This window comes from Parambassis ranga, chromosome 4 (assembly GCF_900634625.1).
Source record: "Parambassis ranga chromosome 4, fParRan2.1, whole genome shotgun sequence".
NCBI lineage: Eukaryota > Metazoa > Chordata > Actinopteri > Ambassidae > Parambassis > Parambassis ranga.
Window position 1 is genome coordinate 21,823,216 of NC_041025.1, and position 19,026 is coordinate 21,842,241.

Genomic DNA, 19,026 nt, shown 5'->3' on the forward strand with positions numbered 1-19,026 from the left:
GCCATAAAAAGTACTGTAACCATTATCTCGTAACTATTAAGGCAGCCCACAGGGATCTGCTTTTGAGTTTGAGTTTGATCTGTCTCTGTTTGCATGTTTCAACCATCTGCGCAGCATTAGTCGTTTTATCCTTTCACTGTCGAAAAAAGCACACAAAAACAACAATCTGTCTTATTCTTGATCACAAAGACAGAAATACCAAGGGCCTGCTGGCACAATGGTCCTCCAGAGAAGCCAAAAGTCTGTCTGCTGTGTGGCACTAAACCAAGACAGTACAGTACATAGAATTAGCTGCTACACACACTAAATTTCTCTGCAGGCGTTTTCATCCAATGTGGAGCCGACTGATGTCTTTCTGATTGGACATATCAATACTGGGATCCACACATGATGGCAGATCACAGACATATTTGCCTACTGTGCTGTAACTGGAATGATTTCACGAAAATAAGACACAGTCAGTTCAGTTTAAAAGCCTTTTTGGCTCGTCTAATATAATATCGTTGTCTTAAAATAGTAAAAATAAAATTCAATTTTTTTAATGCAGAAACAAGGAGAGACAGACTAGTTTCAAATATGTGTTAATGCTAATCAAAATGATGTCATAAGTAACCGATTTTAGTCCTGCAGGCTGAGGGAAAAATGTTGCAACTTCACAGGCCGACTAAGAGAGACGCAGACATGCTTTGATGAGTGCCACTCTTCCTCTTGGGAGACTTTATAGGAGCAAACTCTCAAAATAATTACACCCACTACAGGTGGAAAAAGGATGTGGAAATGGTTTACAGGTCTGTTTTTTTTTTCTTGTGTTGCCACCGTAATCAAGATAATAATTAAAGCTCTGAAAGCTAAATGACTGCAGGTTATACATTACTCACAGGTTTCCCAGGAGGGCCTCTCTCTCCGGGACTGCCAGCCTTGCCCTGCAAAGACAGAAATTATTGTAGGAATGATTAACAGGCAATTTAAATAAGCATAACATGACATGATTTAAGTTATTATGAGAGAATTACTGGCAACACATAACTCTTCTACGCCTGATGGCAATTAAGAGAAATCAAATACAAATACTGCATCGACAGCACCTGAGGGAGCAGCACACACACACACAAAACGCAAAGCATGATGTGCCAGTAAAATGGGTGTCCTGAAATCCCAGTAAACATTCTGACTTTAGATCTCCTTATTAAAACAGGGCATCACAGGCAGACCTCCAGAATTTCACTCAGCTTGATCAGTTAAATACAAACATTGACTTTTATGCTGTCACTCCTCAGCTTATGAGGCTCTGCTTCCCTTACTACAAGCTGGCAGCAGTACATAAGAACTGCATCTGGGTATAACCTGATACAGAGGCAAAGAAGACAAAGACGACCCTCTCTGCAAATAAAAACTGATTAAAAGACTCAACAAGCTCACGCCGAGGCCCAGGGGACACAGCCTAGCTGCTGGAGCAATGTTTGAAATCACACGTGGGAATGACCTCGCTGAGGTGAATGTGCATCTTCAAAGGGATGTCCTTGATAATTTGATGCAGCTGCATGATGCAGATTTTATATGATTACCCTTGGCTTCGGATACATGGACACATCAATTTGCATTTTCATTTCTTAGGAAGCTGAAGCCTCAATCTAGAAATGCATTAGGCATAAAACTACAGCATCATAACCATGTCTGACTACGGCGTGTTACTTACTATGAATCCTGAATCTCCTTTTATTCCAATTTCCCCTTTTTCACCCTGCAAATATAATACAGTTCTGAGTGAAACACAAATAGCTCAAATTTAGAAAAAAAAGGTCAGTTTTCATGCAGAAGTACAGTATTTTATTATCTCCATGGGGTTATGTGAATGTTTACCTTGATGCCTTCAGGACCCGGTTCTCCTAGTGGGCCGTCTGGACCCCGGGGCCCCTGGGGAGCCACATTAAACATCACTCAACAATGAATGAGCACTTATCATCAAAGCACTGTGCACAAGCTACAGTTACTGTTCAACACTAACATAAAGCAATTAGCCTCTATTCTGCATCTGCCTGGGGGGTAATCTGCCCCTGATGCCACAGCCCACCAACCCCTCAAGCATTCCAGGGGTTTCCCAGCATGTTAGCACCACCACACACAAAGGCTGACAGATAAAGATCTGCAAATATAGCCCGAGAGCTTCCCCTCTTCACCTCTGTCCACACTGTCAGAACTTTTCCATTTTCAGCGTGTGGTTTCCATCTTATGCTCTTTTATATCCTCCTTTGATGATTTATCTACACCTGAGCCTCTAGCTTTTAGTCAGACCCCAACGTCTTTCATGTCCTTCTGCTTCTAGACAAGGTCTTATCTTTCCACTTCTTTCCTCCTGTAGCTCATCCAGTTCTCAGTCACTGAGTCATTTATTGCTGCAAAACCTTTAAGCTGATTAATGTTACTACAGCTTGAAGTCCATCAGTTAAACTAATTCCTTTAAAATAATGGCTCAATCTGGAAAAAGAAACCTTGCCATCACTAACATTAATTGTCAATTCAACGTGAAACTCAGAGTCCACATTATTACAAACATGACTCTGGTTTTCCAGTATGCAAATACAATAACTTAGCCACTTGAACTGCAGTTGTCACATTTTAACGATACACCTTTAACTCCTAAAAGGTAGCAAATACAATACTCTACACAAATTATTACCAGCAGTTGGTGTGCATGACATGATATTTCTATTTACTACCTGCTTTCCCACCAAGACTGGACTGGAACTAATGCAGGTTATAAATTAAGCTTCCTTGATGTTTCATTCTGAAGTCAATCCAGGCCACAGTTCAGAGAAAGCATGCATGTTTATGTCTGGCATGTCTTCCATAAACAACAACTAGAATGGTTCTATGTGACGGTGGTTTAAATGATACGTGTCTGCACTGTTGACGGATCAAAGGTCTTGATGATGGAAACAAACCACAGAGAATCTATGGATCACTACATAATATATTTACCTCAAGACAGGAAATGCAACCACACACTGACACATGTATGAATTACAGTAAACAACACAAGCCAAGGCTTGTTAACTGCTGCCGTAGGCTTGCTTGGAAAATGCTGAGCTGGAAAAGTAGCATGTAAGGAGCACAAACACATTATTATTAATGTAAGAAAATTCACACAAAAATCCAGGAAGTGCTTCTGCTTACCAACATAGAGAGTTAAAGAGAAAATAGCAGATATTGTCTTGTTAAAGTTCAAGTTCAACAATTAAATCAGATATCAGACATTTAGGTGTCATTCACCTCTCAACCACACGGTGTCCCACCATCATTACCACACTTCATCCTCTTCAGATAATGTGTTTTACTAAGAGCTTTATAGGCCACATGAAAAAGCTGAAACAGCACCCAAACAGCAGCTTAGGCCAAATGGAAGGGACACACATGTGTTTTAATTGATTTAATTGCAAATGGTTTTGGGAATCGGGCTGGGATTTAACACAAACAACCAGAGTTCTGATAACTGAACTGAGGAACAGACATGGCACACGAGAGAGTGAGACAATATCCATTACAGACGATTCTTACCGTTCTGCCCTTTGGCCCAGCGATGCCTGGACTGCCTCTTTGTCCCTGTGGACCCTGTTTAAAAAAACGAGAAAATGAGGCCTACGAAATTATAGTTTGGAAAATGAACAAACTTTCTTGACTTTTCAGGGATGCCTAGCTATATAAACATTAAATAGCATCATTTAACAAACATCAACACAACTTGTGTGAACCTTAAAAAAGGTCTAACACAGCAGAACTATTGAACAATGAGCCAGTTAGGACTGCAATGACAGAAACAAATTGTTCTCTTAAATTTTATGTGTTTACAATAAGCAGTATGTTCCTCTAAGTCACTTTAAGCATCCAAGTTAGGTTTGCAATTAACAATATACGGCCAAGATCAAATTTAATGCATCAAAAACCTCAGCAAAGAAAGATGATAAAAACAATATGCATATATGGAAGGAGTGAAAAAGTCTATCAAAGTAATGAATCTCTCTGACATGACATAGTGGTGGTAAAGGTCCAACACTTACAGGTGCACCTTGCATGCCAACGTCCCCTGGACCTCCTGGTAAGCCTGGATAACCCTTATGTAAAAAACAAAACAAAAAACAGACAGTATAGAAAGTGAGGCAAAACCAGAGACATTGTTTAATCTGTTACATGGGGCGTAAATGTGGTTCCATTCCATCTACACTACCCAAGCTGCAGACAGCATCAACAACTGCCAGTGGAGCAGAAGTGCAAGGCTGTGTGTTAAAACATGGTTACATCTGCAACTGGAAAGGATTAGTAGTGTCCTGTAGAATTGTGTTTTATATTATGCTGTCTTAGAATGAGCTCAAGGCCCTTTGGGTGGGGGTGGGGGGGGGGGGGGGGGGGGGGGGGAGACAGCTGGGTGCTGTGGTTCTCATCACAGCCACCCATTCTCTTCCTGTGATAGTCTCTAAACGATTAATACCACAATAACAACGAAGGCCAGCTAACATGATCATTGTAACCTGTGATGAAACTGCCCAAAGCCTTCACACTGAACTGCCACTCCTCGTTATTGTGGCTACATTACAGTACAAACTAGTTCACACAAATCACCACAACTACTTACATAAATCACAAAGCCTTGTCTCTTTCTGTCAAAAACACACACACACACAGCAGTGACTCAATCACCGAACTATTCTGCCACCAAATTAGTCATCCTCTCCTCCAGGCAGCCAATCAGTCAGCCTGCTCACTAGTCGGCCAGCCAGATAGGTCAGGACTGCGGCCAAAAGCCACAGCCATGGAGATAATCCAAAACCCCGAGACAGTGAGGGACAGAGGCCAGCCTCTCTCTAAGACTCATGCAGCATTACAGCAGACTAAGGGAATACCGGTGCCCTGGAAGACACCACATGTTTCCCCCTGGAGTATCAACGGTCAGTCTACTTTTCATGCAAACACATTTTAACACTGGATGAGCCAACAGTACGTTTGTGTAAATTTCACCAGGTTCTCATATGGTTTTACCTGTAAATAAAAAAGCATGCACATTATATCAGAACCAGCTTCAACACCATGTTCCGATAGAGTCTCTACATGCAAAGCTCTATTTGCATTGTTAATAAGTACTGCACTCATTCCTAAGCTTCACATAGCGCTGGAAAAGGATCAATTACAATCAGTAACATGTGTTTTCTGGTGTTATTTACTTATAAAGAATGCCTTTGGAGCTGCGTACTGTTGCAATACACTGCAGACATTTTGTCTTATTATACTGGAATAAGGAGAACAGGTGGATGTGTGATGATAGCACAGTGGCATTAGTCCCCCCAGTAACCCATGACAGTGAACTAAGTGTCCTTCCATACTGTGACAACTCAACATGAGAATGAACATGGACAAACTGGGAGTAACCTAATAACGCTCCACTTCTGTACTCAGAATCATCAAAGCGATTGGAGGTTATTAGCTATTAGATCGCAGAAGAGTCACAGAACGAAGTAATTATTAGTAAATTACCCCTATTCTTTGACACAGCAAAGTTTTGTGTGCGCAACAATTACAACACCGAGGTGTCTGGAATCCTTTAGCTCTGTGCTGGGTGTGCCGTCATTTTCATGAAATAGGTCTGCCAAGATTGCTTAATGGTTGCATTTTATAGTCATCATACATAGACATTAGTTTACTGAACAGTGAAGTAGCTCTGCTGATTCACTGGTAAACATGCTCTGAGGTTCATCAAGTCTCAGACAGGAATCCGAGCTCTGCAGAACATCCTCAGTGACTGCTGCAACTTACCCTCGGCCCCTTCTCTCCGACTGGACCTGTTGGACCCGGCGGCCCCCGGTCACCCTGGTGGAGCACAGTAAAACAGAACGAGAGAGCTGATCATTACAGTGACCTAAACAACACCTAAAAGAACCTACTAACATTTACAAAGCTTCACATACATTTTCCTAATAAAAGCCATGAAACTGGAGAGGGGCTTAGGTTAAGTTAGCGTGACATCTGGCTAAGTGCAGTTTACAGCAAGAAGGTACTGTGAAACTGATTTGTGGCGCTCAGCATAGTTTGTTAAAAGCAGAGGTGACTCAGGGTGAGCAGTAAAGCTGCCTTGGTCTTCACGTTAACACCTTTGACACTTACGTCAGTGATGCAATAATCCTCCTTGAACTGTACACATGACTCTACAGGTACCCTTCCAGTTCTTGTGGTACAAATGAGAGTAATTTTAAACCACACTAGTCTCAATCAGATGTTGGTATTAAAATAAATAAAATAAATATGATGTGAAAGGAATCTGTTGGCTGTCAGGGTACGGCTGGTGCTGACAGATAGGGACAAGGACGAGGATTTTGTGTAAGAGGAGTAGGAGAACGAGCAAGAATCTGACAAGCAGATGGCTTCAAATCACAAGAACATGTTCTGACAAAAGGGCCTTCTGGATAGGAAGGAAAGGGCAACAGGCCGAGGTAGAGAGAGGGGGACAATGGAAATAAACGGTAAAATGCTGGGCGTTGTTTTGGCGAACTGTCAATAATAACATTAAATGCCAGACCGCTAGTAAAATCATTTACATTCTTCATTAAGCCAAACACTGAGACATTATTTATAGATTATAGCTGTGTAATTGTGCTGAATCTGTATGTATAGAGGTGGGAGGTAGTAATGGTGGCGTGGATGTGACAATATTGTTATTTATGTGGATGTGAGAGTGTTGAGTGTTTATACAAGCATGTGTTCCGGGGGCCCCTGCGGTCTTAAACCCTGGCTGCTTAAACATAGGCTTAATTACAGGGGTCGGCCACTGACAGGCAAGCAGCTGATGCTGTCTGACAGCATAATGACAGAGAAACACACGCCTTACCTTTTCACCGGGAACTCCTATCACCCCGGCTATTCCAATCAGGCCTACTGCACCCTGAAGTGGAGAGAGGAGAGAGGAGAAAGCAGATCTATGGGTTACTTCCCAATGAGCCATGACACCTGGGGCTGTATTCACAAGGATCTTCTCGGAGAGCTGCTATCTTGGCCTAAAAATCTTAGTAAGGACTCTAAGCTTAAAGGTGATTTAAGAACATTCTCAGAGCAACTCCGAGGAAGGACCTGACTGAAAGTTTGTCCTCAGTGAGGAGGTGTGGATGACCCCAGTGCTTAGTGTGACATGTTGTTTAGGGAGATGTGATTGGTTGAGCCATAGACAGAGACATAACATTGTGTAGTCTCAAATGATGATGTGATCATCAACACAAATGACTTGGATGTAACTAAACTAAATAGAGGCGCTGGTTGGTGCAATGGAAACAGATAAAAGAACATGAAAACCAAACTGGATAGGAACTCTTAAGCCTCATAAAAGACCTCCTATCTACTCCTAACAGTTTTCACCTTAAGACCTCTCTTAAGGTTTAAGATGTTTTGTGAATTACTTTAATTTAGTTTTAATTATAAGGTGAAATACGTCATAATTCTGAGAACTTAGAATTTCACCACTAAGGGAAACTCTTACCGCTAAGAATCTTTGTGAATACGGCCTCTGGAATTCAAAATGTCTTTCACTACAGTGGTTACATAAGCATCGTGAAGCAGCAGCTGACTAGGTCAGGGTAAATACACGAGAGTGACTGAAAAGTTAGTGGCCTAAAGTAGAAGAAGGTGAATAATGCAGCTCTTATCTCTTTCAAACCACTGCAAAGATTACTGACTTCTGACCTCACCATTGTAAATTCACTTGCTAATTTCACTTGCTTGCTTATTTCACACAATACAAAACAGTGAGCAGCTTTGTAAAGAAGTCCTTATATGAAAAAAACTAACTAAACACAGGAGTTAAAGGTAGTTGGTCAGACACTCAAGCAGAAAACAGTATTTCTTTTTAAATATGTGAAATAAAATGAAGTGAGCGTATAAATGTGACAATAACCAGGAAGGACAGAAGCAATCCAGCAACAAGCCAGACTAAAACCACAGCTGTGTGTGTGGAGCAGCACAGCACTCCACCACCAGGACACTGAACCTAAGTGACTTTCAGATTTAGTATAATAATTCATATGATCGTGGTCAACCACTAAACCCAGTCTGGTCAAACTGTGGTTGTCCCTGTTGTGTGTGTGGGCCAGTTTTCATTGTTGTGTTTAATAGAACAGTTCAGATTACTACACAACTTCTACTCTCACTTATTCTCTTTAATATTTTTTTCCAGTAAGACAAAGAGACAAATGAAAACAGACACAATCAGATTTTCACTGCTCAAAAACAGCCTGAAAGTGTCAGTACCTCAGAGTATTATCCTGCTGAATGCGAGTAAAGCAGTTGAGTGAGTATCAGTGAAGGGATGCAGCCTGCAGGCAAGCTCTAAATTGACCACAAATCCCTTAATTGGAACGTGAAGTGGGACAATGTGGTACCCTGTATCAGTTAACAGAAGGAAATGGTTTAAAAGGTTTTCTGTGTGATGGGGTCTTGACATGGGAGCTTTAACAGTAATGTTCTGAAGGTGATCTAAGTAGCACAGCCTGCCTTATATAGTACAAATACAACCATTAACCTTACAGTTGGGGAAAGAAATATAGCCCAGTCACAAATTGTTAAATGCTTAAAAGGTTTTTTGCATGACGTGTCTGATGCATGTGTCCGCTCAAGTCTGTAGGCTGACGTGAACTTGATTTCAAAGCACACTTGCTGTAGACTTCAGTAACAGTAACAGGGGGCTGAGAACTGTTTTATTACTTCTAGACTGGAGGGGTGACATAAAATTGGAACCCTCCGCAGCTTTTCTACACTGTCTAAACTACACTTTGCTCTTAAAACCTTCAGTTAAATTTCAGTTGAAACAGTTTAATGGGAGGCCTCATGGTGCTATGGGGACACTCAGTGTCTAAAGCTCCATTAGATCAACCGTAGGTTAACAGTCTACATATATAATTTATCTAGAAAGTGATGTAATGGCATTCATTAAAGTCTCCATATGTTTTTTTTTTCTTTGCATAGCCCCATGGTTCCTATTTGGCTTCAAAGGGCCCTCTACTCAGTAACTGCTTAATGCTTCTCATATGTGCACTGTAGCAACACAGTCCATCATGGCCCACTTGGTTGCCTCCACTATGCACAGAATGCAAATATTAACATTAAGGGGGCCTTTCAGGAAGGACAGACATAGTTTAAATGTTCAGAGGAGTTGTGCTCATGTGAGGGAAACATGTCTCAGCATTTCTCTGGGGTATCTCCGATGGGTACAAAGCATTAACTGAACCAAAAAGCAGACAAACAGACAGACATATAAAATCAATTTAGCAGTCAATTAATTCCTTTAGAAACAATCCCAACACAGATGTTCTGGGACGTTTTAATGTCACTTGATGGGTGAAAAGCAGCATCTTTTTCTATCAAAACTTTCCTCATGCAACATTAAGTAAGATACTTGGGCAACAATAGACATCAAACACTGACATTTCCAGACACTTTAAACCACAAATATGCAACTCAAATGAGGTCACTTCCATGGAGGATCTGTGAATGGTGGTTCTTATGCTCTGCTGTGGCCAATTTCATGATAAAAAAAAAACAACTAAATTTGCTGGTGGGTCTGTACTCACATGTCTCTTAGTATTACATTTGGATTCAAAGTATACCAGATGCTCCTGCAACTTCCTCCACAGTTGCAGAAGCTACAGAGTTTTAATGAAAAGCTACCAATCCACAGCATGATGGCGGTTCATTAAAGTCATTATGAGTGCGAAAGCGACTTACTTGTGGTCCGATTTTTCCAACATTTCCCAAGTCCCCTTTCTCTCCCTGTAAACATCAAACAGTGAGCTGGTTAGCTTCCTGCAATTATAGACCTCAGCCACCGTCCTGCTCTGCTACCGGCACAGTGCTCACAGGATATTACAAGTGTTAAAAAGGAACACACACATATGGCGGGACTGTGAATCATTTTGTGTTGCCTCTTGTCGGGGCTTGCCATCATGTATGATGTTGGCACCGGAAGAAATACGTTTTTTCTCTCATAATAAAGTGCATGTTTACAACAGTGTAAGTCTGGGCAATAAGTAGGTCATAAACATGGAGACTATGTGGTAAACACTAAACCGCATAATACTGTGATCATGGCATTGTATTTGCGGTGGGTTCAAAGGACAATTACAACCAATAAAATGTTGTAATGGTCTGTAAGGTGCTGCTACTGCCAGTACAAACCAAGCTTCTTGTCATCTTCAAATACTTTACTAGTAGTGTTTGGGATGTCTACATATTTCTGCTGTACATGTTCATGGAAAACAAACAAACAACACACTGATCTAGTCCTGAAATTGCCACAAATAAAGCACAGTGAATGCAGCCTCACCTCTAAACCATCAGGGCCAGGTTCACCTATGTAGCCTTTCCTTCCAGATCTCCCCTATAAAAACACAAACACACAAAAGACAGAAATGTAATGATCCAGGCTGCTTCATGAGAAAACATCTAAGTGAATAGTTTTATTTGAATGAATCTGAGAATCTGAGAGCTCTTACAGGAGGGCCAGTGCCGCCAGGTGGACCGAGCGGGCCTTCATCACCCTGCAGAAACACAGTACAAGTGGCATGTCAAGATAATACAGCTGCCAAATAAAACAACATCAACACATATTTTAGGAATGTGCATGTATAAAACAGTGTCATCATAAAGATATACATACAGAGTTATTCCCATTATTGCACATGTTAATTTAAAATACACTGAATATGACCTCCAACTCAGGAGAAATAATATGAGTTATGTGTTTTGAGAGGACATTTGGTGACAAAAGTAACACTAAACTGAGCCGTAATCCTTTAGGTACTGACCGACTGATGACCGGTAGCCTTGTACATTCATTTACAAGTAAGGAAATGTCACTAGATACAGTCATCGTCTGTATGAACCCCAGCTTTTGTAACCGAACTTACAGCTGTCAGAGGTGTGTGTGTGTGTAAACTCCACACTTTTATAAATGGCTGTCAGGTCAATGCTGGAACATTCAATACAATAAAAAAGCTGTGGAAAGGTGTGTCGTACTTCTTCCAAAAGCTTCTGTTCCGTTTTCCAGAGGTGGAAAAAAATCAACCTTGTTTGTATAAGCGCCCAATAGTGAATCATGACTTCACTCTGTGGAACATGCCCCGGGAGATATCAGAGAAAAAACTCCTACTGATCTGAGAAGTGTTAGAGAGATGATAATTTATCTTTGCTCAGTCCCTTAATGACCCATATTTTCCACTTCTCTGTGTTAGTAAATCAAATCCTGAGCAGACACACGGGATCAAGTTGGGTGTTAAATCCTTTCACCTCTATTCCTTTTGGTCCTGGTGGTCCTTGGGGTCCTCTTGCACCCTGCAAACCCTAAAACACAATCAAATGCACACATTCAATAAGGTGAACTAAACGGTTGGGTAGATGGACATGTGATGAGAGAGACAGACTCGTACCTTTGGTCCAGGTGGACCATTAGGCCCTGGCACGCCAATGTCCCCAGGAAAACCCTTGCAAAATCAGAATGGAGACGTATTATTGCAGAAGCAACAGGGTTGTATCATATTTAAAGTTTTACCTTTGTGTTGTTATGCTATAGCAACACCTGTTTGCAAACCACTGAAGACGTGCAACATAAATCTATATCAGAGACATTTGGGTAGGGCCTTTCTTGGGTGTAGGCAGGCTGATGGAAAAATGATGTAAACGCAGTGATGGATTGCTACTGAGCTGGAACAAGATGTATACCTTCAGGCATATCTGCTATGACACAGTCACTGATTTTAGAAAATATGTCTGCTAACTGTGGCCAATGCGACCTTTAGTCGTGTAGTATTTCTAACTGCAGCATGTCGATGATAGTTTTCATTTTTATCACGTTACGTTGCATACTTTAATGCGAAAAGTACCTTTATTCTACTCTATTCTATTGTCATGATAAGTCATCGTAGATTGATGGATCAGAATCAGAATCATGTTTATTGCCATGTAAGTGAAGAGGATTCACATTACTAGGAATTTGCCTTAGTGATTGGTGCATACATAAAATGTGTAATAATTAACATGAAATAAGATAAACCTAAGATAAAAATAAGGTAAATAAGATAAAATAATGTAAAATTCAGAATTAACAGAAAACTGAAAGAATAGAGGAAAGGCAATTATGCCACACTCATCAAAAATGGATTATTTGGTGTATAAACAGACAAACTAGGACCATCACTATACATGTACTTATGATCTGAGTACCTCGAGTTGTTGTTAAGAATTGCTTACTTAAGTGAAACAACTTAACTATCTGCTCTGCATGAGGAGGCTTTTAAATACGAAACAACAGGTAGTGTGATCATGTGTGCTTTTTTATATGTATCTCCATACAGATCTGTGTATTTAATTCAAATAATATAAACATAAAACTTCACAACTTCCTTTGCTAACAATACAAGTAATCCAAACATAAGTCTTACCTCTGGACCTGGAGGCCCAGGTGGTCCTTGTGCCCCCAGTTCTCCAATTCTACCCTGTTTCAAACACAGACATGACATAATGACAAACAGACATAAGAAACAAAAGTATGTCCACACTTTTTTTTTTAAAACTGTCTGTGCCGAGACATTAATTTGCCGATATCCTGCCATCACTTAAAATCAGAAAATATTTAAATATATAAAGAAACGTTGTAGATTTATTCCTGCTGAGTCTGCATGAAAACACATGGTGAAGCAGTGATGACGGATTGTCACTTCCTTTACTTCCACTGTGGTGCTGACAGTGCTAAAATAAAGTTTGTGCTTCAGACGCAGATGACAAAAAGGAGGCTGTGGATTAAATACTTCCGTAGCACTTTCTGTAGCAGGGGTCGGCAACTATTTTTTTGCGAGGGCCACATAGACTTCCATAAGAAAAGCAAAGGGCCATATTTTTCATAAATAATAATAAGAATCGGAGACCACTGGCACAGTATCTACCTTTATAAATATGCTCCTGTTATAGCGCGCATCATTTTTAAAGTGTACACAGCGCAACCGTGTCTCTCTAGAGAGTAGATGGGATGACGCAGTACAGCAGCGTGGAAGAGACAAGGAGGGTTGGGTCCGTGGGCCGCATTGAAGACGCAAGCGGGCCGGGTGTGGCCCACGGGCCGTACTTTGCCCAGGTCTGTTCTATAGTCAATAGTCATTCGAGGTCATAGATATACAGCTACAATTTTACATGTAAAGAAAAGTCGCATACTGAAGCTGGAATAGTGGTAACCACATGGCAGTACCCTGTGTCTTCTTTTTCTCTCATTAAAGTGGTTAAAGACTGCAATTACCCTCCTTAGCTGAGATAGCAACTTGACTTGTTTACTTGTTTCCCCCTGGGGATCAACAAAGTATCTCTGTATTCATCTGTTGTTTTATAAATCATTCTGCAGGAGTTTTCAGTGTTTCCTCCGAGTATGAATTTGACTTTGTATGAGTTTGACAGCTCTCTATCCACAAAGTGCAAGATAATGTTGATGCCGTGTCTGAATGTGACTAAACTAACATGAGTTTACAAGGCAAATAAAAAAAGCAAAAGCCAATCCAGATCTCATTGTGGTCCACTGTTTACGTGGCTTTGACAATAAAGCTGTAGGAGACATGTATAAAATGGCACAAACACACACAAACTTGCAAAAGCACCTTCAGCAAAATGTGCCAATGTAAAATGTGACACGTGCGGACTTTGTCGGCACAGACACATACACACTCACACGAACATACCAGTGGTCCTGGTTTCCCTCTGGGACCTGGAAGACCAGGTGCACCAGCAGCACCCTGAAAGATAGACACAGTACTTTTATACTGGTATTACACACCTTTTGTGTGTGTGTGTGTGTGTGTGTGTGTGTGTGTTTGATTCCATCCATGACCATGTAATACAGTGCATGTCTGGATCTGCCCATGCATGCCGACTCTAATTCCCATGGGACAAGCATGATAAGATGACTTGATGTGATTAATGATTCAACATCTTCATGTACTTAAACACACACACACACACGCACTTGTACAGCTAGCTTTGTGAGCACATTTATTGATATAAGTGCTTTTAGCTAACCTTAACCATCAATACTAACCCTAAACTTAAACCTAACTACGTGTAGTTCTAACTTTTATCCTAAAACCATGTCTTAATCCTCAAATAGCCCTTTGAAAAGGTCTAAAAAATGAGAAACTGGTTGTCACAAAGATGGCCGTACAAGAGCGCATTATTATTTTATTATTTCTTGTTATTGATAAAACCAATATGCTTGTGTGAATTGAAAACCTACCTTATCACCTTGGTACCCCATCTCTCCTGGTTCACCCCTTTGTCCCACTTCACCCTAGATTTCAGTGTCACACAAGAGATATAACACAACACTACCCTGCCACAGTGATCACAAAACCACCATACAATATCAAATCTTAAGATTAAAGATTAAAAAAGGACATATAGAACTGCACAATCTACCATCATAACAATGACATCATACCAAATTGTTCAGTTTCTTCTATAATATGTCCTAATAATTATGTGATGCTGGGATAGAAACACATTACACACAGATGCACTGCAATAATATAAATATTTAGATCACCTTATCACCTTTCAATCCAGGCAGGCCGGCACGTCCTGCTGGACCCTGCCACCGAGGGGGGAGAGGAGGGGGGCAAGGGTGAAGAATCAGTCAGAGAAAAAGAAAAGAGAGGACGCTGATAAAATCTAAAACTGGTTTGTTATTTACATTTCTCACAATGAGTCTTCATGTAATATTTATTGTGTGCATATGGTAATAATATTAACAGTGTTTTCCTAAATTTTAAAGCATTAGCAGCAGCCAATATCTAGCCTACCTGAGGTCCCACCAGACCAGCCAATCCTCGTGGTCCCTCAGGTCCTGCATCCCCCTGTGAGAGAAGGACACAACTGAATTATGCAACTAATGAAAATTTATATTTTTTGTATTTACAAAGTGGCAAAAACATTCAAAATAGTTTAAAGATGCTTCACAGAGCAGCAGCGATGCCTTGAACAAGCCCTGTGATGCTGGTCCATGGTTGCTAACGGACACTGAATGGCATTTTTCACACTTAATATTTGTATATGTAGGAATCTTGACATTACTTGGATGTAAACACTATCGCCTATTTTCTTCACAGAGCATTCCCTCTGTAGCTACCCTACAATACTGTTGTAATGTAATGTATCAGGTTGCTCTGTATGCTTCTGGGCTTTGGACCTGCTCACTACTGCAAGCCCACAACATCCACTCCGATTGACAAGGGCGGTGTGAGAAAGGCCAGAAAGTGTGGCAGGAACAAAAAGTGCAGACAAGCCAGCTACTGATCAGGTGGTAATTTTCACAGAGCCGTCCATAATATGCGGTGGTAACAACGATAAGTGCAGCTTTTGTATCCTCATACTGTATATACTGTAGGCATGGACTGCTATGGTACTACTGTATATGAGGTGGTTGATGAAGCTTGCACCTCAAATCACTTCTGTTGAAAAAGTCTTTAGGTGCTTTACAGAAACCCACAGCCCAGCAAGCAGTTAATGCAACAGTGACATGGATGGATGGATGGATGCATTATCTATCCCATGTACAGTAGCTTATAGAATAGAATAGAATAGAATAGAATAGAATAGAATAGAATAGAATATACTTTATTAATCCCTTTGGGAAGGTCCCTCAGGGAAATTTGGGTAACAGCAGCAATACAACACCGACAGTCAGAGCAAGAGTTAAATAGAATAAAATAGAATATAGTACAGTAAAAATAAAGATAAGAGGAATTATGTACAAACATTGCACAGCAGCATAAATGGTAATGTGATATAGTGCAGTAAATGTAAACAAACATTGCACACCAGCATAGATGGTACAGATGAGTTATTGCACATATAAATGATTGCACGTGTGTTGTATCAGGCGGGCTGTACTCCTCCCTCCTTCTCCCCCTCCTGCCAAAAGCAGAGTTGTAAAGTTTGATGGATCGGGGGACAGAGGAGTCTCTGAGTCTGTTGGTCCTGCTCTTGGGGAGGAGCAGCCTGTGACTGTTCAGGCTCCTCTGAGCGCTGATGACAGTGTGCAGAGGATGAGTGGCATCGTCCACGATAGCCAGAAGTTTTCTTAGTGTTCTCCTCTCTGCCACTGTCACCAGGGAGTCCAGCTTCATGCCGACCACAGAGCCGGCCCTCCTGATAAGTTTGTCCAGCCTGTTAGCACACCTTTTGTTTATGTTACCCCCCCCCCCCCCCCCCCCCCCCCCAGCAGACAACAGCATAAAAAAGTGTACTGGCCACCACAGACTGGTAGAACATCCACAGGAGTTTCCTGCTTATAAAGAACATGCAATGCCATAACTCACATAAAACAGAACAATAAATAAATAGTTAAAAATAGTCATCAGGAATACTAGAAATTGACGGCAAATAAAAGACTCCCCTTCCTGCAAACCATCTTCAACTCACACTGCCTCAGAAGACCCCACACATCCCAGCCACAGACTCTTTTCACTGCTGCCGTCTGATCTCTGTATCACTTCACTGTTGCACTGATACTAATGATGGTTCTTTGAATGGACAACACATCATCCATCTTCTATTAACCCGCTTCGTCCTGCAGTGCAGGGTCACAGGGGGCTGGAGCCTATCCCAGCAAACTATGGGTGAGAGGCAGGGTACACCCTGGACAGGTCACTAGTCCATCGCAGGGCAACATACAGACAGACAACTATTCACACTCACACCTATGGGCAATTTAGAGCCACTAATTAACCTAGCACGTCTTTAGAATGTGGAAGGAATCCAGAGTACCCGGAGAAAACCCACACAGGCACAGGGAGAACGTGCAAACTCCCAGGCCCCAGCCAGAATTGAACCGGGAACCTTTTTAAAAATCTATCAATTTGGCCAATGTGCAAAAAAATGTGAGAAAGTAGTGAGAAAACACAGGCTATGTTATGTCATCTAGGACATGTGGCTTAAACTAAGAGTCATCTGGAGCCAGTAATGCTGGTTTTTGATGCTGCAGCTTTACTGTGGTACTACAGGACACATCACATGTGCTCCATCAAAAGAAGCTTTGAGTAGACAACACATGAAAAATGACTTAGTAAAAAGAGGGAAAAAAGAAAGCAAACAAAACGCTAGTGTCCACCAGTCCAGCTGAAGCTGTCTGGTTTACAACATCCCACACAGAGCCTCTGCTCAAACCGCTGTCAAGAAGAAGCCTGACTGCCAGGTGGTTAAAGACCATCCAAACTATCTGCCAGCTACACGGGAAGACAAGTGATTCAGACTGGATGAAAACCACACATTCCTGGACATCTTCTTTCAACACAACCATAGTGGGTTCAGAAAATCCAATCAAACACAAAACGCTTCTGCACCCAGCAGACAATAAGCCCATTTATGCTTGTCAATTCAAGTGTCTCATACTGTAGATACAATCCAGATGAAATTTAACCCTTATGCACTGTTCGGGACATATTTTGTCCTCTGAGAGTATTTTTTTCTGTTTATTTTGGCCATAACTTTTTCTATATGTGAGCAAATTGAATCATTTTTGCTGAATAAGCATAATTTTACATACATTTTGTTACAATGATTTTAAAAATTTTCATAATTTTACCCCCTTTCGTGCTGTTCAGGACAAAAACGTCCTCAAACTTTAATGGTTTTAAAAATATATCAGATTAAAAAAATTCATATTTTTTTGCATAGACCTTTTAATTAACTTCAGTTCTGATCAAAAGCAGTAAAACAATCATCTTCCCCCAGAATTTTAAATGTAAAAATCACAAATTTGACCTCCTACCAACAGGGTAAACCACCAACAATCAAGAATGCATTATTATGCAGTGCCATGGCTGTGCAGTCAAAAAATGTGGTTATAATGGAAGTCTATGGGACAAAAATGTCCACAAACAACACGTAAGGGAGAAAAAATGAAAATCCAGTGCTGTGCAAAAACTAATAATGCATTGTTGTTATTGTTACTTACTACTGTTTGACATGACCAAGAATGTAATAAAGGTTAAAAAAAAATCCAGTCCACATTCACCTCTTCTATTAACAATGAGCCATTTTGTGTGTTTTTTCCATTTATTGGCACCACCCCTTATGAAATTGGTGATTAAAAGGTTAAAAACCTGGGGGAAATGATTGTTTTACTACTTTTGATCAGAACTGAAGTTAATTAAAAGGTCTATGCAAACAAATATGAATAAAATATTTATCAGAACTGTTAAAGTTAGAGGACGTTTTTGAAAGGGCAGTGTTTGCGAACATTGCACAAGGGTTAAGACGCTTTAATTCACAAATACTGTATGTAAACATGTCTCTGTAGGCCACTTTATAAATCTAACTGGCCCTGCCCCAGTCCTGAAAGAGGCAGCGATACACATACTGTAAAGCTGTTTTGTTTTTACCATAAGAAAAAAAAATGTCATCAAATCTAATCCAATCAGCTCCTTCCCCATAGAAATCAACCAATCATTCAATAATTAACTATTTTTGGCCCAGAAAGCCAAAACAGTTTCACCCAGACCATCTCTACACAAATAACAGCATTATTCATACTCTAAAACCCACATGGCAGTGGGTAATAAATACAATTAAACAATTGTATACAATGCACACTAAAACCCCACAATGCTTAAAATGACCTGTTTGAAGCAAAAGCCGTAAAGCTGTAAGGACATAAAATTTCAAACAACTATTTCAGTCTCCACCTCGTCGTTTTTTTACTGAGGTTGTGAAAGGTCTGACTGCATTGTATTTTGCTGAGTCACACACTGGCAGAGACTTCAAGTGCATACCACAATGAACACTTGCTGTTTCTGCTCTGATTCTGCTTACTCAACCCATGCCCTTACTCTGTGTAATTGCCTTTCAATAAATGAGTTGAGCGCAACTGAAGGCAGAAGGGTGTGACTGACACCGGGAAGTGAAAATGAGTTTTAGATGTCAAATTAAAGTTCTCTGTGAGATCCATCCTGTGTCAAAATCGCT

General features: G+C 40.7%; 1 protein-coding gene across 1 annotated transcript in view; it reads right to left on the reverse strand.

The window, feature by feature from the left end:
- Positions 1-19,026, reverse strand: part of col24a1 (collagen type XXIV alpha 1 chain) — a 65,015-nt gene that overhangs the window by 16,993 nt on the left and 28,996 nt on the right. The window contains exons 15-31 of the mRNA XM_028404452.1: positions 14,862-14,915; positions 14,606-14,650; positions 14,297-14,350; positions 13,746-13,799; positions 12,465-12,518; positions 11,454-11,507; positions 11,314-11,367; positions 10,521-10,565; positions 10,352-10,405; positions 9,754-9,798; positions 6,872-6,925; positions 5,803-5,856; positions 4,056-4,109; positions 3,556-3,609; positions 1,861-1,914; positions 1,697-1,741; positions 879-923 (exon numbers count right to left, since the gene is read on the reverse strand). Of these exons, the coding sequence (XP_028260253.1) occupies positions 879-923; positions 1,697-1,741; positions 1,861-1,914; positions 3,556-3,609; positions 4,056-4,109; positions 5,803-5,856; positions 6,872-6,925; positions 9,754-9,798; positions 10,352-10,405; positions 10,521-10,565; positions 11,314-11,367; positions 11,454-11,507; positions 12,465-12,518; positions 13,746-13,799; positions 14,297-14,350; positions 14,606-14,650; positions 14,862-14,915 (873 nt within the window). The remainder of the gene's footprint in view (positions 1-878; positions 924-1,696; positions 1,742-1,860; positions 1,915-3,555; positions 3,610-4,055; positions 4,110-5,802; positions 5,857-6,871; positions 6,926-9,753; positions 9,799-10,351; positions 10,406-10,520; positions 10,566-11,313; positions 11,368-11,453; positions 11,508-12,464; positions 12,519-13,745; positions 13,800-14,296; positions 14,351-14,605; positions 14,651-14,861; positions 14,916-19,026) is intronic.